The sequence below is a fragment of the Chaetura pelagica genome, unplaced genomic scaffold (assembly GCF_000747805.2).
Source record: "Chaetura pelagica isolate M959 unplaced genomic scaffold, ChaPel_1.0 scaffold415, whole genome shotgun sequence".
In the NCBI taxonomy this organism is placed as follows: Eukaryota; Metazoa; Chordata; class Aves; order Apodiformes; family Apodidae; genus Chaetura; species Chaetura pelagica.
In genome coordinates, this window is record NW_009953398.1 from 92202 (window position 1) to 114916 (window position 22715).

Sequence of the window (22715 nt, forward strand, 5' to 3'; positions counted from 1 at the left end):
GGGGGGGGGGCTACTCCCCAGCCTGGGGGCTGCTCTCCAGCTGGGACAGCCAAGCAGCTGGGGCCACTGCCCAGATCATCATGGCATCACAGAATGGTTTGGGCTGGAAGGGACCCTGAAGATCAACCAGTGCCAACCTCTGCCATGGGCAGGGACACCTCCCACCAGCCCAGGTTGCTCCAAGCCCCATCCAACCTGCCCTTCAACACTGCCAGGGATGGGGCAGCCACAGCTTCCCTGGGCAACCTGGGCCAGGGTCTCACCACCCTCACAGCTCCATGTTCTTCTCATGGTGGGGCTCACCCACCTCCAGGCTATGCCATGGCTGTGCTCCCCACCCCAGGGAGGTGGCTGCTTCAGAGCCAGGTGCCAGGGACCTTCAGAAAAGACCCAGACCCTCTCCCCTAACACCCACTGCCCATCCCTTACCCCTTCCCCTCTCTCTCCTCAGCATCTTGGTGGATCATGAACAACAACTGACCCTGGACAGTTGCCCCAGGACTCCTCTGGCGTGTGGAAGGATTGGGAGCCCTCAGCACAGCCCCCTCCTTTGCTCGTGTTCGTCACCTTCCTGTCCCTTGTCTTCTCCTGTGGTCTGGCAGGGGCTGCCTGCCCATCAGCCCTGGCAGTGTTTTCCCTTCTTGCTTTTTCCATGTTAATTTATTTCCCTCCCCCCAGTGTCCTGGTCCTGCCCAGGGCATGGGGCACTCTCAGCAGTGCAGGTGGGAGGCAGGGGTGGGGTGGCAGCATCACCCTTGGGTTGGAGGCACTGGGCTGCTTGCTGTGGCCTGGCAGCCTTCAGCCCTTCTCACATCCTGGCTCCTCTTCCTCCCCATCCTCCCTCTTCCTCCCAGCACTGAGGAGAAGGAGCTGCCTTGTCTGGCCTGTAAATAGTGTTTTATGGAACAAAAAGACAATGAGGTATTTCTGGCTCTGCCTGTGCAGCCACTGCTGTGGCTTTGAGGCTGGGCTGGGCGTGGAGCCCCTTTGCTCGTGTTCGTCACCTTCCTGTCCCTTGTCTTCTCCTGTGGTCTGGCAGGGGCTGCCTGCCCATCAGCCCTGGCAGTGTTTTCCCTTCTTGCTTTTTCCATGTTAATTTATTTCCCTCCCCCCAGTGTCCTGGTCCTGCCCAGGGCATGGGGCACTCTCAGCAGTGCAGGTGGGAGGCAGGGGTGGGGTGGCAGCATCACCCTTGGGTTGGAGGCACTGGGCTGCTTGCTGTGGCCTGGCAGCCTTCAGCCCTTCTCACATCCTGGCTCCTCTTCCTCCCCATCCTCCCTCTTCCTCCCAGCACTGAGGAGAAGGAGCTGCCTTGTCTGGCCTGTAAATAGTGTTTTATGGAACAAAAAGACAATAATGTATTTCTGGCTCTGCCTGTGCAGCCACTGCTGTGGCTTTGAGGCTGGCCTGGCTGTGCACCCCCCCCAATAAACGACTGCACCCCCTCCTGGGAAGGCCAGTGTGGCCCAGAGCTCTGCTGCTTCATCCTGCAGCTCAACAAACGCACCAGTGATGGCACCAGTGCTGCTGGACAGAGGGGGCAGCTGAATTACTGGTGAGGGGCATGAGAAGAGTGGGGAAGCCCCTTTGGTCAGAGAAGAGCCAAGCCCACCCAGGTGATGGCTTGTACACTCAGGGTGTCTGTGTTGGTGCTGCAGAAGAAGAGCATCACACCACTGAGGTGGTGTGAAATGTTGGTGTCACACAGCAGGGAGAAAGTGCCACCAAGGGCAGGCACTGAGTGCCCACAGACAAGTATGTCCTAGTAGGAAAAACATTCCCCCCTCTTGCACTCCAGTCCTGTGTCTGGGTACAGGGCACATGCCTGAGCACCAGCTCTGCCTGCAGCAGCTTCACCACCCCAGGGGAGGCATTTTTCTTGCCCCTGCAGCTCCCCTGGCCAAGGCCACAGCCCAGCAACCTTCCTCAGCAGCAGCGTGAGCACCACAGCAACCCTCTGCTTCTTCTGAGCGAGGAAGGGGCAAGTGTGTGATGAATATAGTCTTTTTATTGACTACTTTGGAGTAGAACAAACTAAATACATCTGTAACAGTTTGAGTTCCTTTATACAGTACATTAAATAAGTTATGCACAGGAATGAAGTAACAAATTTCTATTACAGAATTAAATGTCAAAAAAACCAAAACAACCCCAAAAAACCAAAACAGAAACCTCAACCCAACAACTCTTCCCGTGGCTGAATTTCACATTTATCATTCCATGTTAAAAAAAACAACCCCAAAAAAAGAAGCAATCGTTCTAATCACGACTGTTAGTATTTCATTCATTTACACGGGTTAATTTCAGTACACGGCCATCAAAGTTGCATGAAATTATGGAAGACAAGTCTATTTACAAGAGATTTCTTCCAGCTCTGCTCTGCTCTTGCTTCCCTGTCCAACCTGGCAGCAGTTGAAACACTGCTGACCCCCCCCAGTGGACAGTCAAGACCTCAGTGAGGATTGGGAGGTCACAACCAAAGGTGATTTACCTGAGGCAGCTCTGAATTTGCAGGTGTGAAGAGCAGGAAACGCCCTTCAGCCCCCCCTGGCTCCACATCCTCCTCCAGCCTCGGGCACCACTGAGGGTTTTTGAGCTTTGCCACTTCCTGGGGCCTTTGCCAGGGGCTGTGCAGGGGGGGCTGCCCCTGGCTCTGCTGGGGTACAATCTGGGCCAGGTGACACCTGCCCCAGACCCCTGGTCCTGCAGGGCAGAGGGGCTCAAGTGCCACCCCAGCCCAGGGCTGCAGCAGCCCCAGGGCACAGCACCATCCTGCCCCAGCCCAGGGCTCTGCTGCAGCCAGGCACAGGCTCCTGGGGGACACAGGGGAGGTGCTCCCCTCTGCCCTTCAACACCAGGACATGTGGCTTTTTTTTTTTTTGCCAAATTAAACCTCGCAGGCATGGGAATCATCCTGCTCTGTCCCACGACAGCAGCTTCCAAAACAACCTTCCCCAAGGGATGTCTGGCTCAGCGGTCCTGGGCAGCCAGAGCCCCTGCTGCAGCCTCAGGGATGATCCATCTCATCTCTGTTATCTGCCTCCAATTGAAAAAGTGATCAAAAATAATTTGGGAATTACTCGCCTCATTGGGCTCCAGCCCAGCAATCACACAAAACCAGTCAGGGAAACACAGCTCTGCTGTGCTCTGATTGTTTCCCAGATCCCACTGGTATGTCGGGTGGGAATGGCTGCTGCTCCCCTGAGGGCACGTGCCCAGCCCTGGCTGCTGGTGACCCCCAAGGAGCATCCGAGCTGAGCCCCATTCTGCCCCAAAATGGTGTTGGTTTTCAGGTTTGCTCTGCCCTGCATCCCTCCTGCCACAGCCCAGCAGGGACTCTCTGAGCAGTGGATCATCCCAGGCTGACCCTCCCATCCCTGCAGGACCTCACTCTCTGAGTCTGCACGTTTGGGATGGTCTTTGGAGGCTGGATGAGGTGGTGGCGGCTGCACATCCCCAGGCCTCTCCAGGGAGAGGAGCTCAGCTGGTGCTGGAGCAGCACTGCTGGAACCCCCCGGGCTGGGGGCAGGATCCAACACAGGACACCAAGTCCTGCAACTACTGTAAGTTTGGGCAACACGTGGAGAGAACAGACCATGAACAACCTGCTGCAGTCACCTGGGGATGGCTGTGGTCAGACACAACAGCAGGGACTCTCAAACCAACACCTTCCATGCAGTGAGAATAAAACACACTCTGCAGAGCAAAGCACCAGTCCAGAGGTGGGAAGGGCAAGAACCACCCACAATGACTCCAGGTCTGTTCTGTCTCTTCCCCCAGCCAAGGTCCCACCCAGGGTAACGTGCAACTGGCTGTCCCATCACAGAATGGGATTAAATCAGGCCCTCCAGAAGCAACTGGCTGTACTTCCCTGGTACTGACATTTGGTTCAGGGCAGACGAATCCTCCCCTCGCTCTCTGCAGCCACCAGCTGCCAACCTGCAGGCAGGAGGAGAGGGCTTTTGCCATTGCACTAGAGGAGGAGATGCTTCAGCTGGGAAATTGGCTCCGGTCTGTTCACAGCAACAACCATCCAGCACAGCCATCTGAGACACCACTGTCTGGGAGCATGGAAAACCAGATGCCTATTATGGAAGGGAGCTCAGACACCTCAGGAAAGGAGGTGGAGCACATTTGACCCATCAGAACAGGGCTCAGCATCTCCCACGTGTGCCGGGAATGCTCTCCACTGAGTCCAGGTCCCACCCCCAAGGAAGTGCCCGGCCTCCTCTGGGTCCCAAGGGTGCTCTGGTTCCCCTGCACATGGGTACCACGGGCAAGGCCCGCCCTAGGTCTTCATAAGCCACAATAAAAAAGGCAGAATGAGATGGCAAAGCCCGAGTGTCGGCGCTCGGAGGAGGCGCGTGTGCCAGATGTGTCAAGTGAGACAAGTTGCTGTGGGGCTTTTTTTTTTTTTTTTTCAGCTTGAAAAAAAATACCAACAAAAAACCAAACAACCAAAACCAGGGAAACTAATCAAAATGGACCGACCCACAAACCTTCTCCCTTCAGAGTCCGTTTGTATCTATCGCTGTCACGGAGGCGGGGGTGGAGGAGCGGGAGGTGGTGGCCGAAGTCTTCTCCAGGGCAGGGCTGGACACACCATCGAGGCTCTTGGTGGCCGAGCGGCCCGAGGGCAGAGCCAGGGGCTTGTTCTGGCCGTGCAGGCCCTGGCCACAGATCCTGTGGTGCCTCTCCCAGTCCTTGTGCTGGCAGAAGGAGCCGCAGTAGCGGGCGATGTTGCAGCCGCTGCACGTCTCGCTGGCTTTGCGACCGCAGTTCCAGCAGCTCTGCAAGACCAAAGGCACCACGTTTGAAAACAGGTTGAGTTTCGAAGAGCTGCAGGATGGTGTTGACTCAACAGCTTTGGAAGGGACTGTTCATCCCCCCTCTGGCCCAGATTTAGTAACATTAAAATAAGCCATCCATTAATTCCTACTATTCCACAGCTCTTTGCCAAGGGTACTAACCCCTGCTCCTCTCCCCAGAACCACCTGCCAGACTGCACTGCTCACACCCTCTCCTGTAGATCCACCCAAACGCAGAGAGGAAGCAGAAGGCAAGGACTGAAAAACAGGCTGCAGATGCTGCTACTCGCTCGTTTTATTTCCTGTTTGAAGCAGCTCTGTTTTGGTATCACTCCCAGCCAGGCGCTCTCCGCGGGGATCTCCACGTGCTGCGCAGGCACCATTTGCTCTGCACCCTGCCTGGCTGCACAAGAGGTCGGAGCGGGCTAATTTGGAAAAGAAAAGGCTCATTTGAAAGCCTCCCAGCCAGGTGGAAGAGCTGCCAGAGCCTGAGCTTCAATCTGGAAGCAGAGCAAAGCCCCTCTGGCCACAGAGTGAGGTGTCAGCTGGTGGGACTGTGGCCGTGCCACCGTGTCCCCGCGAGCGGGGCAAAGGGCCAGGCTGGGAGCTGTGGCTGCAGCTGCTCCAAGGAGGGGAGTGGGTGGAGGAACCTTCCCCCAGCTGGACTTGGGCCTTAGAACCACACACCAGGGAGGGCGAGTTCAGCTGGGGGAAAGCAGCCCCTGGCCCAGCCTCCAACCCTGCCCAACAGGCACCTTCTGCCGGCTGCTGCTCCTGTGGCCACAGGCAAAAAAATGTGGAAGCGGGGAAGGGGGGTTGGGAGATGCTGGTCTGTCCCAGACAGCCCTGTTGTGAGGCTGGGCAGTGAGATGCCCTGCTCCTGGGGTCTGCAGCAAAGCCATCAGCTCCCAGCACTGAGTTAGGAGCTGGCAGCAAAGCATCAGAGTGAGCTGGTCAGGAGAGATCTGCTCCACAGCCAGTACCTTCCCAAGGCTCCTCAGTCTTCCTGGAGAAGCACGACTCACAACCAAATAAAGCCCCCACCAAAGCCTGTGGTGACTCTTGGAAATCTGGGTCACCACTTCACAGCTGTTTACACTTCAAACAATGTTTTAAAACTGCATTTTAAAGGTTGCATGTGCCAGAATGTGAGACATCTTCTCAACCTGGCTTTCAGAGAAGGGCTCTGGGGCTCACACAGGTGTGTGCTGGTGGGGGATGCTTGGCTGCTCCCGAGGTCCCACACTGCTCCCTGGGACAGCCAGAGGAGGAGGACACTCCTCTGGTATTCCCCTACAGAGCAATCATTGCTTGTCTCATTCCTTCCATGGCTTCCTGAGCAGTTCCACCCACTCCTCATCATGTTTACCAACTGGTGCATTCAACCTTCAGTGTCCACCCACTCCTCATCATCTGTTTACCAACTGGTGCATTCAACCTTCAGTGATTGAAGCAGGAACCATCAGAGCACAGACACACGTCTCTGTAACAACCCCTAGTGCTGCCATGGGTCCTGCTGTGCCTGGAGACCCCAGCCCCAGAGCTTTCTCAGCCCAGTCAGCAGGGTGGATTGAAACCCTGCAGGAAGAGGGACATGGACTTGCTGCCCACACAGTCCCAGCGGACATGAACTCCATGTTCCCATCAGATTTTTTCTTGGCAGAAAGAAAGGCAAAGCCTCTGCTCTTGTGTTTGTGCAGACAAAATCAAACAAGCAGCAAACCACATGCTGGGCTGTGGTGGTGCAGGAGTTGACCATGCAATTCTCCTTGCCCAGGCCAGCTGAGATCTCCAGAGCTCCAAAGTGAGCTTCCAGCTAAGGAACAGAGAAGGTATGAAGACAATTAACAATTGAGGAGTAGAAAGAAATTCTCTAGAAGACACCCATTCAGCAGATGACAAAAAGAATCATCCCTTCTTTTCCAAGGTGCAATTGTCTCATGGGGTGTTATGAGGTTAGTAACTCACCAAGTTGATTCCCTGCCAGCAAAATCAAAACTATTTTTTTTAGGGTATCAACACGTCCTTTTAGTTATTGACTGAGGACAGACTTTTAAAAGTGAAAAGGGACAGGGAACCTGCAGACTCCGAGTCACTGCTGGGCAAGACTTGGACACTTTGAGAGTCTCTGGAAGTCCCTTGCTGGGCTGCCCCCTGGGACCTTACCTCTGTAGACTCCTCCTGCTCGTTTATCACTAAGAAAGCATCCTCGGTGGCCTGGCGCTTGGCGTCCGCGATGGTCTGCTCCATCCGCGCCCTCTCCGAGGCAATCATCTCAAAAGCCTTCTGCTCAGCTTCTGCCACTGCCTTCTGCACCTCCGACATGGCCTGGCGCTTCACCTCGTTCACAGCTTCTTCTGGAAGGAAAGAGCCACTTCACCCACCTGCCCGAGGAGCCGGGAAGAGCCCCCGAGAGAGGGCGGAGACGTCAGGGCGCGGCGGGACAGGGCACAACGGGACGTGCTCAGCACCAGCATCACGACCACTCCTGGGAGCAGCAAGGCCAGGTGCAGCCCCACAGGATTTCCACTGGCATCATCCAAAGGGGGGGATCCCTTTGGAAAACACAGACAGTAGGAGCTGGATGTGCACATGCTGGCGTGTCCTTGTAGCTGGGCTTCTCCAGAGCAGATCTGCAGCATCTGTGTTTACCTCCCCAGCAGAACCCCTCACCCAGGTCACCAGCAAACACTCACCTGCTTTTTTCCATATCTCCTCAGTGACGTAGCCTGTTCCCGACCTGCTGCTGAATTCCCGCAAGGAATCTGTTGGAAGAAGGGAGAGAGAGAAAGGTTGGCAAAGCCTCACCTCACCCAACTGCTGCTGAGCTGCTCAGAGGTACCTGGGCACATCGCAGGGCAGGGTAGAGTTAACCAGCCAAAACTCAACGCAGAGGATTAAGGCAGTTAAAGCCATTTGTCAACCACTCAGATGATAAATGACAACGTTTAATTAGTGCCTTGCATAATTTATGACACCGTATAACCCACTTCCATCTCCTGGTACTCTAGAACAACAGGCAATGCTTACAAATAGATGCCATCAAACATCTGCACTGACCAGTGACTCGGAGCATCAATGTATATGACCAAAAGTTTACATTAAAGGCAGCACTTCTCACTCCCAGGGGCAATTCAAAGGCTTGGACTGATGAAGAATCCATCCTACAAGTCCTCTTGTACATGAAGAGCCTAACTGACAGATGGGGACAGTCACACAAGGACCTAAACACAGGCTGTGGTCAGAAACAGAAGCCTTGCAGAGCCTTTCCTTGTGTTCTAGCTGCATCCCTTTTTTTTTTTTAAGGTTTCAGAGTAACTTTCTGAAGGGTCCAAATAAAAATTGGTCTGTGCCAAGGGCTGGTGGGAGAACAAAAAGCCTGTGGTGCACCTGGGGATGCCACATGACATTTAACTGCACCTCCTCATGACAGCAAGAGAGCTTGGAAATCAGCCCAAGGTCCCATGAGGGAGAAAAGTATCAACAATGTTCCTAATTTATAGTAAAAAAAAAGTAAAATTAGATGACATCACCTTTAATAATATGGGGCTGTAAGTGTATTAGTCATGAAAAATTTAAACATAGGAGGGCTAGAAGGTGGCTGTGTCATCAGGTTGCCAGGCTCACCACGTGCTGCTCAGTGGCTACAGCTGGAACCACCAGGCTGGGTTTCCTTCCAGGAGGATCCACACTTCACTTTGTACACAAACAAGTTTAGTAAAAAAAGGGAGGCTTTTAGTTTGATATTTGCTCTTATTGTTAGAGAACATTCACTTTTATTATCAAATGATAAAATTGGGGTATTTTTGCAGCATTTGATTTGCAGGCCCATTTGTTTGGATTGAACTTAGAATTACATCCAAATTAATAGAATCAGCTTTTTAGACTTGTTTTTTGGTGTAGGGTCAAAACCCCTGCACATGGGAGGGGAACAACAGGCAGCTTCAGTAAAATTAAGTTGACTCATGGTATAAAAATAGAGTTAATAACTCAGGTAGTAGCTCTTACACTTAGAGCAGCCCTTGGTATTTTTAGAATTAGTAGAACTTGACATTTAAAATCCTTTAGGCAAGACAGACTGGGAGGGGAAGAAGGGTGGAACCAACCACCTCCCCCCCTCCTGCCTCTTCACCCCCTGGTTTCTCAGCTTTGGATGAACTTGGCATGGTCAGCAAAGACAGCTCAGTGACAAGGGAGGTGGTGGAGTCACCATCCCTGGAAGTAGGTAGAAGAAATGTAGACACAGTGCTTAGGGACAGGATGTGAGCTCTGAACGGGGAGATGGTTGGGGGATTGAGGTTATGGTTGGACTTGATGATCTTCAAGATCTGTTCCAACCAGGACGATTCTATGATTGATTCTATGCTGTGATTCTCTTCCCCCAGCACTTTGAGAAGCTGCTGCTGCCCAGAGTTGCCTTCAGACACCAGGGGCTCCCCCAGGAACTTCCAACCTGATGGTTTTCCCTTCTCCAAAGCCTTCACAACAACCACTCAAGAATCACCACCTGAACACACCATCCCCACCCATCCCCACCACTCAGTCCCAGCCAGGCAGCCCCTCGGGGGGTCTCACCGGGGTCGGAGGAGCCGGGGCTGTGCCGGGAGCCCAGCTCAGTGCCTGCCTTGCGGGGCTCAGCCTCGCTGCAGCGCCGCTTCCAGTAGTTCAGCTCCTCCCGATCCGCCTCCTGGCAGCGCCGCAGCACGGCCATGGAGCGCCGCGTCTTCTCCACCATCTCCATGATGCAGTTCAGCGCCTGCCAGGAGGAACGTGCTCAGTCTTGGGAGGTTGGCTTCCCTTCCCCCCTTTCTCCAGGGAAGGCGCCACGGAGGGGCCGTCCCGGGAATAGGGGAGATATCACAGAATCTCAGGGGCTGGAAGGGACCTGGAAAGCTCCCCCAGCCCAACCCCCCTGCCAGAGCAGGGGCACCCAGAGCCCATCACGCACGTGGCCAGGGGGTTGGAATGTCTCCAGAGAAGGAGACTCCACAGCCTCTCTGGGCAGCCTGGCCCAGGGCTCTGGCACTCTCACAGCAAAGAAGTTCTTCCTGAGATTCACATGGAACCTCCTGGGCTCCAGTTTGCACCCACTGCCCCTTGTCCTGTCACTGGACATCACTGCACAAAGCCTGGCTCTGTCCTCCTGACACTGCCCTGAACAGATTTGTGCCCATGGATGAGGTGGCCCCTCAGTCTCCTCTTCTCCAAGCCCAACAGACCCAGCTCCCTCAGCCTTTCCTCAGCAGGGAGATGTTCCACTCCCTTCAGCATCTCTGTGGCTCTGCATATGAAGGGGGTTGTGCAGGAACAGGCTTCCTGGTGAGGATTTACACGAATCTCAGGACAAGAAGGATTGGAGGGGCTGGAGCGTGTCCAGAGAAGGGCAGTGGAGCTGGGGAAGGGGCTGGAGCAGGAGGAGAAGGGTCTGGAGAACTTGTGAGGAGCAGCTGAGGGAGCTGGGGGTGTCCAGCCTGGAGCAAAGGAGGTGAGGGTCTCCCTTCTGGCTCTGCAACTGCCTGAGGGGAGGTTGGAGCCAGGGGAGGTTGGTCTCTGCTCCCAAGGAACAAGCAACAGGACAAGAGGAAATGGACCCAAGTTGCCCAAGGGAGGCTTAGATAGGATATCAGGGACAATTTCTTCCCCCAAAGGGTTGTCAGGCCCTGGCCCAGGCTGCTCAGGGCAGTGGTGGAGTCTTCCCCATCCCTGGAGGGATTTCAAAGCCATGTAGATGTGGTGCTGAGGGACATGGGGCAGTGGTGGCCTTGGCAGGGCTGGGTTAATGGTTGGACTGGGTGATCTTAAGCACCTTTTCCAACCAAAATGATTCTGTGACTCTATGATGTTGGATAATGCAGCATTCAAACAGGAATGAGTCCTGTACCCACATGAGCAGGGAGGCAGCACCAGGTGGGAAGAAGGTGCTTACACCAACATCATAAGACCTTGGTCACCAAAGGAGGTGGCCAAACCCCTTCAGGCCACGATCGTAAAGGTGGAGGGGAAAAATCCCACCACTTTTCTATGGGAACAGGGTGCTTATGCAAGGGTTGGCTGTGATCCTGGTGCCAGCTCTCCACAGCCACATCCCAACTAGCAAATCATCAGCTATGGGGCCTCTACTCCACCCTGTGATCCTCCCAGAAAAAAAAACAGCTTTAGAGCAGAAGCAAACATGAGGTCTCTCTGCGTTTCTGATCAAAGCTGAATTTCAATCCCACCTCTTTGGGGGAAACACTCAGTGAAGTGCTGGGATGAGCAGCCTTGCTCAGAGGGAAAAGCTGAGGGCAGAAGGTTTGCCAGATGCACCAAGTCCTGCTGTTGGGGCCCAAAAAAGGTTGGGCTTTTCAGGAAAAAAAGGCTTAAACAATCATGATGGGTTAACTTCTTCTGTAAGCTCCATATCCTGACTGCACACAGCACATCTGCACGTCTGTTGGTCCAGTGCTGGCCAGGCTGGTGTCAGAAAGATGTGTGCAGGGACAAGGCTGGGTTTGGTTGCTCAGCCAGCCAGGGCAGCACATGGCCAGGCTCTGCAGAAGCTCCCCAGCTCCAGACACTTTGTCCAGAGTGATTTTGGCTTCCATCAACCACGGGCAGAGAAAACCTGCTAGGAAAGCACTACTGCTCCTATCTGCCCTCCACCCACCTTCTCATGGGGGCTGGTTCCTCTACAAGCTACTCAGAAAGCCTTGGCTATGGTGTCAACAACAAGAAAACCAGAAATAGGAGGAGGTGGAGCACTGGGTTCCTGTGACCCACAGAGCTTCCCACACCTCCTGCCATTCCTTACGTGATCGAGGTGCTTCCACTCGTCAGCCCACTCCCTCTCCGTCAGGCGATGGTCCACCAGCTCATCCTGGTATCCCCCATTCAAACCTGCAACAAACCACAGCCAGGAGAGCAGTTAGATGGACTGAGGGCTCTGAGAGCTGGAGAGAGATGGACACGGAGCTGTTGGAATGAGTTCAGGGGAGGCCACTGAGATGATCAGAGGGCTGGAGCAGCTCTGCTCTGGAGAGAGGCTGGGAGAGTTGGGGTGTTCAGCCTGGAGAAGAGAAGGCTCCAGGGAGACCTTAGAGCAGCTTCCAGTGCCTGAAGGGGCTCCAGGAAAGCTGGGGCCCTCCCTTGGGACAAGGACAGGGAGGGAGAGGACAAAGGGGATGGATTAAAACTGGAAGAGAGGAGATTGAGGTGAGACATGAGGAAGAAATTCTTTAGTGTGAGGGTGGTGAGACCCTGGCCTAGGTTGCCCAGGGAAGCTGTGGCTGCCCCATCCCAGGAAGTGTTCAAGGCCAGGTTTGAAGGGGCTTAAAACAACTTGGTCTAGTGGGAGGTGTCCCTGCCCATGCAGGGGATTGGATCTAGATGGTCTTTAGTGTCCCTCCAACCCAAACCATTCTATCAATCTATGAAATACAAACTGTAAGTCTTCCCACTTTTAATCTTCCGGGGTCACTTGTTTTCTCTGAATTCCCTGCAAAAACCCCTGCTGAGGACATGCCCAGCATTACAGCTTTGAGTGCCAGTGGCCAAGCAGGAACTGACACCAAAGCCCAACCACTGGACCTCACAGCTCCTACCACCAAAACCCTCCAGGCTTTCTCACCGAGGCCGCCGTGCCGGTCCCGAATTTCTCTGTGCTCCAACATCTTGCTGGGGTCCCTGTAGAGGTGGGAGGTGGCGATATCTTCCAAGGTGTAGTGCTGGAGAGGTGGGGGGGTGGGGTGGAACTGCCCCCCGGGGTTCATCAGGGGGATTGTCAGGGCAGGGCTGTGCCGGGGTGCGGGGCTGATGGTGCACACCCTCTTGGCCGGAGGCTCCGTTGGCAGCGACTCCCTCTCAAAGCTGCTGTCATCTCTTCTGCAACCACAGCAGCAGACAGAGGCATTTGTGAGCACTGATTAGCAAACTTGGAAAGGGCAAGAGGCAGATTTCAAAGCAGGAGAACTTGGGCTGCAACGATTTTACTGGGGGGAGGGGGTGAAACAAACACGCTCAACTTGTGAACTAATCCACAAAATGACCCCGTCAAAAAAGAAGCTGAAGATGCCCAAGTGTTGTGATTCATCTTTCTGAGCATAACCAAAGCAACATTTCACAGTTTTTATAAATCTGAAGCGTGCTCCACATAATTGCATAACGACTTCTAACTTGGAATAAGAAGTGGTGAAATGGAACTGCATCCTGACAGTGCCTCTGCTCACCACCCAGGAATCACAGAATCATTCTGGTTGGGAAAGACCTTTAAGATCATCAAGTCCAACCATAACTCACTCTACCAACCATTAATCCAACTCTACCAAGTCCAGTTCTTCAACCATGTTGCCAAGCACTACATCTACACATCTCTTAAACACCTCCAGGGATGGAGACTCAACCACTTCCCTGGGCAGCCTGTCCTGGGAAGGTGAAGAGCCACTCACCTCTCCAGCTCAGGCTTTTCAGTGTCACCCAACAAGACCCCTTGGGATAGAACCTGCCTGAAAGAACATTCCCACCTGAATTCAGGTGCAGGAGGAGCAGTTATTAATAGCCAGAATAGCTGCTGGGAGTGATAAGATCCTCTAGCATCGCCCTTAAGCTGCTTGAAGCTCTGACTGTGCAGCAACTTTGAAACAAAAGTCATGACCTGAAAAAGTTGGCAGAGCAAGGAAAGGTGGTTTTACCTGTCTGGACTGTGCCTCTTCCCATTGCCATTGACCTCGATGAGGAGCTCAGAGGAGTCTGCAGGGCAGGTGGTGTTGGTGTGCAGCAGGATGTGCTCATGCTGTGCCAAGTACTGGGAGGGTGTCTGCTTGGCAGCCCGGGCACAGTGCAGCAGCTCCCTCTGCAGCAGGGGCAGGTTGGCCTGGAAAAGAAGCAGGGGGTTGCGTTAGATAGGCTGCAGGCAGACACCTCCAGCCCCCTGCAGGTTTGCTCTGCATGCAGTCCCTCAGAGCAGTAACACCTTGAGCCTGTGGCCCTCACTCAGGATCCTCCTGGTGTCTGCACTGTCAGATTCACCTCTGGTTTCCAAAGGGCTGAGGGTGACCTGATGTCAGCACACCCAAAACCCCGACATTGTGGGGAGCACTATATGCTTCACAGAATCACAGGCTGGTTTGGGTTGGAAAGGACCTTAAAGATCATCTAGTGCCAACCCACCTGCATGGGCAGGGACACCTCCCACCAGCCCAGGCTGCTCCAAGCCCCATCCAACCTGCCCTTCAACACTGCCAGGGATGGGGCAGCCACAGCTTCCCTGGGCAACCCCATCCAACCACGCCAATACTTCAAACATTCTAGATCAGAACATTTCCAAAGAAGATTATAGGATGAGAAGCTGCCAAATGAAGCTTGGTCTGGCTCCTTTATCCCTAACACAGAAGCAGACACGTGTGGCACTCGTTCCAACATCAGCCTTCTGCGAGCTGGTCCCACATGGCCACTGTGCAGCCTGCCTTGGACTTCAACAACATTGCTGTGGTGCTTGAAAGAAGAGCTCTCCCAGCAGTGACACACTGCCTAGCAGCACTGACCAGCACATGGAGTGTCCACAGGCCCCACCAGCTCCTTCTCACCTTCAGGAAGGGGATCACAAATGGTCGAAGGGGAAAGTTTGTGGCCTCTTGCAGCTTGCAGTGAAATTCCTCAATTGTCACCGTTGAGTTCTGGGAAAAGAAATTAAGAAATGAAATGACAATTTGTTCTTATTTTTAGGCATGTGGGAAACAGCTCCAAACAAGCAGAACTGGAAGGAAGAACTGCATCTGCTGCCACGGGACTGACAATGTTTGCATCAGATGCTGCCTAGTGCAGCCAAAAAGACTCAGGCCAATGAAGAAGAAACGCTGCAGGAGGTGAGGGGTGAGGGCTGTGCACAGCCAGGCACTGCCTGGCCCAGCATCCTCCCAGTTCTGGGGCTGGGAGGCAGGGACCAGCTCCAGGAGGCAGCAGGACCCAGCTGGCATCTCCTGCACCCTGGCCAGGTGGCCTAGGGCAGGCTGTGGGGAGCCAGGCACTGATTCCAGCTTCTCGGAGCTGCACATCTTCCTCTCCTCCTTCCTCCCTTTCAGCTCATTTCATCTAATCCACCCACCACCCATGAAGTCACCACCAGCCCACTGCTGACCCCACCAGCACAGCCCTCCCCTGGCCCAGCCTTCCATCCCCCATGGCCATTAAGGCTGGGGGGTGCCCTGGGACAAGCAGCTTCAAGCAGCTTTGATGATCTGCACACTAAGTTCATCCCTGCAGCAATTACTGCAATCAGTGGTGAGAACAAGTCAGAAGAACCTGGACATTAGCATTGCCTTCCCAAAAGGGTAAGCCAACACACTATTCTGATCCCATGGAAAAGGGTATTTGGGGTTGTTCAGCCTGGAGAAGGCACCAGGGAGATCTTATTGTGGCCTTTCAGTACTTAAAGGGGGCCTATAAGAAAGATGGGGACAAACTTTTTAGCAGGGCCTATAGTGCCAGGACAAGAAGTGGTGTTAAACTGAAAGAGGGGAGATTCAGACTAGAAATAAGGAAGAAATTGTTTGCAATGAAGGTAGTGAAACACTGCCCCAGGCTGCACAGAGAGGTGGTAGGTTCTCCATCTCTGGGAACATTCCAGGTCAGGTTGGACAGGGCTCTGAGCAACCTGGTCTAGTTGAAGATGTCCCTGCTCACTGCAGGGGGTTGGACTGGATAAGCTTTAAAGGTCCTTTCCAACCCAAACCATTCAGTGATCCTATGAAATATACACCTCTTTCTTCTTCAGCAACAGCATTTTGCATCCAGTGCTCAAGTCCTGTGAAAGCCCCCAGGGCCACAGACAGGCTCAGGTTTGCTCTGCCAACCTTGGAAGCAGAGACACTCCAGGCTGCCTGCAGTCTAGCTACCTTGGTTGTGTGCTGAGCCTCAAATGAAACCTGCCAAAAAGCAGAGGTCAGCCAGAAGCAGCACTGGGTGCTGCACCAGATCACAGCTGGACAGTGTGGTGCTGTGCTCCAGGGATGGACTTGCACAGCTTTTCTACCAACCAGTCTGTATACCTGCAAGTATTAGTCACAGTTCCTCAGCAAGATCTGCTTGTTTGGGTTTTAAAGGGTGTTTTCAGCTCTCAGTAGCTGCAGAAGTGCAGGAGGACACACACACAGTTACAGATGCAGGCCCGGCTCTCCCAAAGCCAAGGGTGGGAGTACAGAAGATACACACAAGTTATTTACCAAACCTCTTCCTGCAGCTGCACCTTCAGGCTGTTGCAAAAAAAGAATCAGTGCCTTTGGTAATGTGGGCAAATATGCAATCACACAAAGCAGCAGCATATCAGAAGCCCAGACCTCCTATTTAGCAACAGCAGCTTCCCATCCTCTGCAGACCTTGGCAACAGGCAGCCTTGCTGTGCTAGCAGCCTTGGGTAAGTCATGCAGGAGCAGCCACAGACAGGAAAAAAGCCCTTTAAATACATACCATGTTCACCACTGAGTATCACAACTGAAATACTTGAAGGGCCAGGATATTCTCTACACACTTCAGAGCAGAGAAGCACTAACAGCTTTCTGGAGTGAGCCCCTGCTAGTGCCAGGCCCCAGTTCCCAACCAGCATCCCTGCTTTCCCCATTACACCTGCCTGCCTTGCTGAGCAAAGCACTGCTGAGCTTGGGCACATGGAGCTCAGGAGAGCACTGAGGAAGCAGGGGCTGGAACTGGCATTTTTTGCATGGAAGCAGAAGTAAATTGATCCACGGTCAGGGTCAGGCAATCACTCATCTGCACAGGCAAGAAAACACTTCCCTAGTACAAATCTACAGGCTCTGAATTGTGAGAAAAGTCTCGTTTACAAGAGGAAATGGAGAAGCCTGGAGTAACCGTGGTGCCCGTGGCACCAGACCTGAGGCCTTTATAGAAAGGCTTAGTCCAAATCCTTTCAGGCTTTCACAAGTCCAGCTGCACCAAAGCTGATGCCAAAGTCACTGGACAAACAGCTTTTTTAGGAAAAAAAAAAAAAAAAGTCAGCAAGTTTAGCAGAAAGCACAAACATGACACACTCCTCCCTGCTGATGAAGACCCAGAGACCGTTGTGCAACGCTGGCATGTGCTGGCTGCCTGGATCCCAGCAGCAGGGTGGCCTGGGAGCAGCAGAGGGCCCAGCAGGCAGGACTCACCACCAGCGCCAGCACCAGGGTCCGGACCTTCTCCCCGATCTCTGGTGAGATGTCGTTGCCGAACTGCTGCAGGGTGGTGAGGAACCGCTTCAGCTTGCTGAGCTGCCGGGCACCACAGGTGGCTGGGAGCTGCTGGTTGGTCAGCGAGGAGGAGGAAGAGGAGGAAGGGCCGTTGCTGAAGCGCTGGGGTGGGGATGGTGCCCCGTTCAGCGTCGGGGGGGAGTGGTTGATTCCATTGGGCACTGCAAAAGGGAGACTGAGCAGTTACTGAGCAGCAGGTGGGGGCATCCCTGTGGTCTGGTGGATCCACCTTCCACCCAAGAACCTGCTGCCAGCAGGCAGAGCAGGAACCAGAGAAGGGCTCTGGCCACAGCAGAGCCCACATGCCATGCCAGAGGGCACCCAACAATGGAGCCAGTCACTGGCAAGGGCCATGCCTTCTCCTCCGACTTCCCTGAGCTTGCAGGGATGCTCTGCAGCCCCCAGCACACAAGGACCACCCGCCCAGCCCAGGCTCCTGCAGTTTTCCCTATGGGATGGCTCAGGTGTGATTTTCACCACAGTCCGTGGCAATTTCCCTGGCATTTCTCTCCTCTGCCAGCCTGTGCTCAGTGAGCTTCATTTCCAGGGCCATCACAGAGGGCAGGAGCAGGGCTCAGCAGCCCAGGCACACCTCCGCTGGCATTCGAGGCAGGCCAGGGGACACGGGGTCAGCCCATATGAAGCTGCTGCAGCAGCAGAGCAAGTTGTGCTGTACACCCAGCCTGAGGAATTAAACATGCTTTAGCCCAGAGTTTACAGCCCTCAGCATGAATTACTGACCAGCATTTTCTGATCTGCATCAGGCTGAAAATCACCCCGATCCTTCTCAGCGCCATTATTTACAGTAACTCATCAGTGCTCACACACTGGCCCAGGTTGCCCAGGGAAGCTGTGGCTGCCCCATCCCTGGCAGTGTTGAAGGGCAGGCTGGATGGGGCTTGGAGCAGCTTGATCCAGTGGGAGCTGTCCCATGCAGGGGGGTTGGATCTAGATGATCATTGAGGCCCCTTCCAACCCAAACCATTCTATGATCCTATGACTACTGCCAGGTCCCACTAGCAGATCCCAGAGCTCAGGTGCCTCCATCTCACCTGAGGAGGGAGGGCTGGGACCCTCCTGCCCCATGGCACCTGCCTGCAAAAAAAAACCCTGTCCCTCAGGGATTTACAGGGAATTTCACAAACACTGTTGTTTTTCCCAATCCAGTCCCATCTGCAGCTTCGCCTCCCGTAAGCAGTGAGCATGTCAAAACAGACTGAAGGGCTGCAAGTTTGGGAACTTGGCAAGGGATTAGAATAAATTGTTGACATCCCTGCGCCGCTGTTGTGCAATCTAAAGCCTTGTCTGAAGAGCAGCTGTGTGCGTGGGGCCCCAGCTCCACACAAACCCAGAGCTTTAGAGGTGAAAAGTACATCCTTGTAAATACAATTTTAGCTGATCCACTGGGTCATCCTGAAAAACCCAGCCCTGAATCCCTTATGGATGCCAGCACTGAAGAGAAGGCCACAAGCTACAAAACTCATTTCAAATGACAGAGGCACTGAAGCCACCTGGCAGAGATGCTCCTGGCATGTAGGGCAGGGGAAGGTGCATGTTGTGATGGAGCAGCAGCTTGCAAAAAAAAACAAAAGCTGCCAGAGTTCCCTCAGCAGTTTCACAAGTTTTCACAAGCTTCATTAAGTTCCCAAACGATCATGACCCTGTGAGGGTTTTCAGAGAAGGAGGCAGGAGGTGCTTGAACAGTTAAAACCGTTCTGGGGCATCCTGGGGTTGGAGGCTGGAAAGGCTCCACCACCACACCTGGACCTGCTGTGGTGAGCATGGGAAGGAACCAGAGAAGAGTCAGTTAAGATGGAAGGGAAAGATAAGGCTCAAGAGACCATCAAAGGTGGTTCCTGCCAACCAAGGGGTGACAGGCTCTTTAAGGGCATAACAAAGACGTGTCCTTTCATAGACAAAGAGATGATGAAATGAAGGTGAAGGCCAGGATTGAGAGGACAGAGAGGTGTGAAGGCAAAGGGAGCTCATGCCTTTTGTTATGGAGCAACACAGCCTGAAAAACTCCTGTCCACACTGGCTTCCCCAGACCAGCAAAGGAACAGAGACACCCTGCAGAGACAGCACGTACCCACAGGGTTAGATACCATGGAGGACCAGCAAACACAGAGCTATGTGACAGGCAAGGCTTCTGGCAATTACACATAAAGAGCATTTATTTCACAAGAAAAGTGTTACTAATAGGGTGAGGAGCCACCCAGAGAAGCTTCTCTCCAGAAGCAGAGGGCTGTGCAGCTTCACACTCACCACCAGCCACTTCTGAGGCACTTTACCCCCTTCTCTATTTTGCTTCCTCTTCTTCTTTCAAACGCAAGACCAAGGAGAACAACGTGCTCTATTTATATCCCAGAAGAAGACAGGGCTGTGCAACCCACCTGGGGCCGGGGGGCTGCGGGTGACCCCTCAGGGGAGGCTGCCAAGGATGGGAGCAGCAGAGGCTGATGGCCTGGGGTGATGCCAGGGCAGCAGAGGGGGCTGGGTGGGCTCAGGGCTGCCGTTAGAACCAGCCCCTGTCACCACTCGCCGCGTTTTGAGGCTCCACCTGCCTGACCCTCCTGCCAACGGTGTGACCGCAGGGTGCCGGCTGTTGTCTGGTCCTGTGCACCACCAGGATCTGCCCCACCACAGACCACAACCTGGGCTGGCATCTCTGCTTCCTGGGGAGAAGATAGTTCTGAGCTGAGGTGGTGTTCTGAGAGTGGTGGGATAGCTGGTGTGGGGAGAGGAGCATGTTTAAATTCCTGGGAACATCAAGGTCATCATCTAGGGCTGCTCTGTTAAAACTCTGCCTCAATAACCAAAAGGCTTTTGCTGTTTCTCCAGCCCATTTGTTAGTGATCCATATGCAGGCATGGACATGCTTGGGTGCATTAAGAAGAGTGTAGCCAGTAGGTCAAGTGAAGTTCTCCTCCCCCTCTATTCTGCCCTGGTGAGGCCACATCTGGAGTATCGTGTCCAATTCTGTGCTTCTCAGTTCATAAAGGATAAGGATCTACTGGAGAGAGTCCAGCACAGGCCACTAAGATGATTAGAGGACTGGAGCATCTGCCCTATGAGGCAAGGCTGAGAGATCTGGGGCTGTTCAGCCTGGAGAAGAAGAGACTGAGGGGTGATCTCATAAATGCTTATAAATATCTACAGGGGGTGTCAGGAGGGTGGAACCTCTGCAGTGTCCAGTGACAGGACAACAGGCAACGGGCACAAGCTGGAGCACGAGAGGTTCAAGCTAAACATAAGGAAAAAACTTCTTCACTGTGGGAGTAACAGAGCCCTGGGACAGGCTGCCTGGAGAGGTTGTGGAGTCTCCTTCTCTGAAGATATTCCAAACCTGGATGTGTTTCTGTGTGAATCTGCTACAGGTGACCCTGCTCTAGCAGGGGAGGTGGACTAGATGATCTCCAGAGGTCCCTTCCAACCCTGATGACTATGGCTCTATGACCCCTCTGGCTTACTCCTCCTTGCCTGCCCAAGTCACGGGCAGAGATACACACCCCACCACTGACTCTGACCAAGAACTTTTGGCACAACCAAGAAATAAAAAAAGAAGAAAGGAGAAATAAATTTTTAAAAACCAACCAAGAATGAACTTCACCACAGGCTGCATCTCTCATCTCTCTTGGAAAGAGCCAATTAAGTCATTTGCAATCAGCTCTTTGGCCCTTAGCAGTGTGCCAAGCAACCTCATTGGAAAAATTAATTTCTGTCACTTTGCTAATGGTCTTTTTCTGCCTCAGCAAAAGGAGGCATTAAAATCCCCTCAGTGCATAAAGACGGGGACAATGTGTCTGGCGGGATAACCCGGTGATTAGTGCTGCTGCCAGCATCATGCAGCACATCAGTGTGAAAGGGGCTGGATTGTAAGGCTCTGAAATCCACTGCCAGTGTGAAACTGAGATATCCCAGACACTGCCATGGACAGACAGTGCTGCAGAGCCAGCGAGGGAGATGCTCAGCACAGGGGAAGAGAGGTGAGGAGAGCCTGGAAAATATGTGTGTGCCACGTGCAGGGCGCAGATAACTCCGTGCCCAACAAAGTAAAGCAGCTTTGCTCCTGAATGATGCTTTTGAAAAGACATTAAATGGCTTAAATGTTGGCTGAGGGGGAAGAAAAGACTCTTCTCCTAGGCTGTAGAAAAAGGTTGTATGTTCATCCAGTGCACAGAATCACCTCTATGCAACACCCTGCTAGAAGAAGTGGGTGTGAGGCTGAGCTACGGTTGGACCAGGATCAACTGTGGCTAAAGAGGAAAGATTATAAAGAGAAGATGGAGAAAAGAGGCTCTGGATGGACAGGAAGAAATTTCTGAGGCTGGTACATTAAAAAAAAGAAAAAAAACTTTCTAATCTCAGCTGCAGAAATGCTGCCTGCAAAGTGAGATACAGCAGAGTGGGAATTAACTCCTCCAAAAGATACAGTGAAAAGCCTGGCTCTCGGCGTGTTTGAAGCCGACCTGATAAAAGCCTTCAATTTCTTAAGGAGTTTACAGCAGAAATCAAGACTGCACCTGCATGGAGAGGGACTCAAGGCAGCACCAGGAGCAAGGTAGGAGCAGCAGGGGTGTAGTGGGGATTACAGACCCTGTTACACGTCCTGCATACATAGCAGAACAGCAGGACAGCCCCAGCTCCCTGTTCCTGACAGCACCACCAATGCTCAGCGTGCCAGCAGGCAGCCCTGGCTGATGGCTGAGACATCCCTGGTGACTTCTACAAGCAGAGCCTGTCCTCCCAGCTTGAGTTGGTCCCTGGGAAAAGTGGCATTACTGGGTTCTTACGTGCAGTTGGGGTGAAGGACACCGGCCGGGGGCCACCAGGGTTCACAGGAGGCAGTGGTGGCATGTTGGGAGGAGAGGACCTGGACTGTATCTTCACTTCCACAGGCGATCCGGGCATCACTGGCACCCTCTTCTCACCAGCAACTGTACACAGAGAAGGTGGTAAGACTTAGTGACAGTCATAGACAAGCATTTCCCTGCCCAGCACATGAAAAACAGTTGCAAAGGTGAAGGTGACAGAGGGGGAGAGTCACACAAGGTTCCCAGAGTGCCACAGGGAAGGGGCACAGCCCCAAGCGGGTAGGCAGGAATCTGGGGTGCAGTGGGTGTCTCAAGAGGCTGCCAGGCAGGCTCAGGATGCCTGTGTTCACCATCCCAGTCTCTTGACCACTTCCTCATAGTATTTCTGCCTGTTTGCTTTCCTTTCCCCTATGGAAGATCCCCTCAATACTCCCCAGATGTGCCCACATGAACCTTGCTAGCCTGGGGTGCCAGAGGTTTCACCCCCAGCCCTGCTCCCCAACCAGCTGGAACACGCTCTGAAGCAGCCACACAGACAAACATCTCTCTGACCAGTTTTGCATGCTTGCTTATTTTAAAAATACCAACAACAACAACAAAGAAACCCAAACACCTCAAGCTGAAGCAATCCTGCACCACCTCTCCCTCAGGCTGGGGTGACCTCCCCTGCATGCACCCTGTGTCCAGGCTGCCTGGCCCTGAGGTGGCCTCTCTGGAGGAACTGCAATCTCTCTGAGAGCCATGCAACAGGTCACTTGCTCCCTGGGTGGGTGCCAGCCTAGATTGCAGGGAGTTTTTGTGCAGCTGTGCCAACAAGTACCAAAATGGTCACAGTGGTGTAAGGACAAGCCCACAGCAGCTGTGCACCCCTTCTCTCC

At 53.5% G+C, this 22715-nt stretch overlaps 2 protein-coding genes across 2 annotated transcripts in view; one reads left to right on the top strand and one right to left on the bottom strand.

Annotated features, from left to right (window-relative positions):
• NECAB3 (N-terminal EF-hand calcium binding protein 3) overlaps window positions 1-480 on the top strand; it is a 30808-nt gene extending 30328 nt beyond the window's left edge. Inside the window, exon 13 of the mRNA XM_009998386.1 lies at window positions 452-480. Coding sequence (XP_009996688.1) covers window positions 452-480 — 29 coding nt within the window. The remainder of the gene's footprint in view (window positions 1-451) is intronic.
• A 4028-nt stretch (window positions 481-4508) lies between these two features.
• CBFA2T2 (core-binding factor, runt domain, alpha subunit 2; translocated to, 2) lies at window positions 4509-21946 on the bottom strand. The gene is made up of 10 exons (XM_009998381.1): window positions 21817-21946; window positions 16943-17184; window positions 14369-14458; window positions 13475-13656; window positions 12415-12668; window positions 11599-11684; window positions 9384-9564; window positions 7505-7573; window positions 6975-7165; window positions 4509-4790 (listed from the first exon to the last, which is right to left on the bottom strand). Exons 1-10 carry the CDS (start codon window positions 21932-21934, stop codon window positions 4509-4511), a joined length of 1695 nt encoding a protein of 564 aa, XP_009996683.1. The 5' UTR covers window positions 21935-21946.
• Window positions 21947-22715: the final 769 nt, after the last annotated feature.

What these genes read in the sequence shown, in the direction of transcription:
- CBFA2T2 (XM_009998381.1), bottom strand. Translation starts at nt 21,934, where the DNA reads ATGCCCGGATCGCCTGTGGAAGTGAAGATACAGTCCAGGTCCTCTCCT. An exon ending in GTCCTTCACCCCAACTGCAC is followed by an intron (nt 17,185 to 21,816) that starts GTAAGAACCCAG and finishes TCCCTTTTGCAG; the next exon opens with TGCCCAATGGAATCAACCAC. An exon ending in AGTGGAAGCACCTCGATCAC is followed by an intron (nt 9,565 to 11,598) that starts GTAAGGAATGGC and finishes TCCTCCTGGCAG; the next exon opens with GCGCTGAACTGCATCATGGA.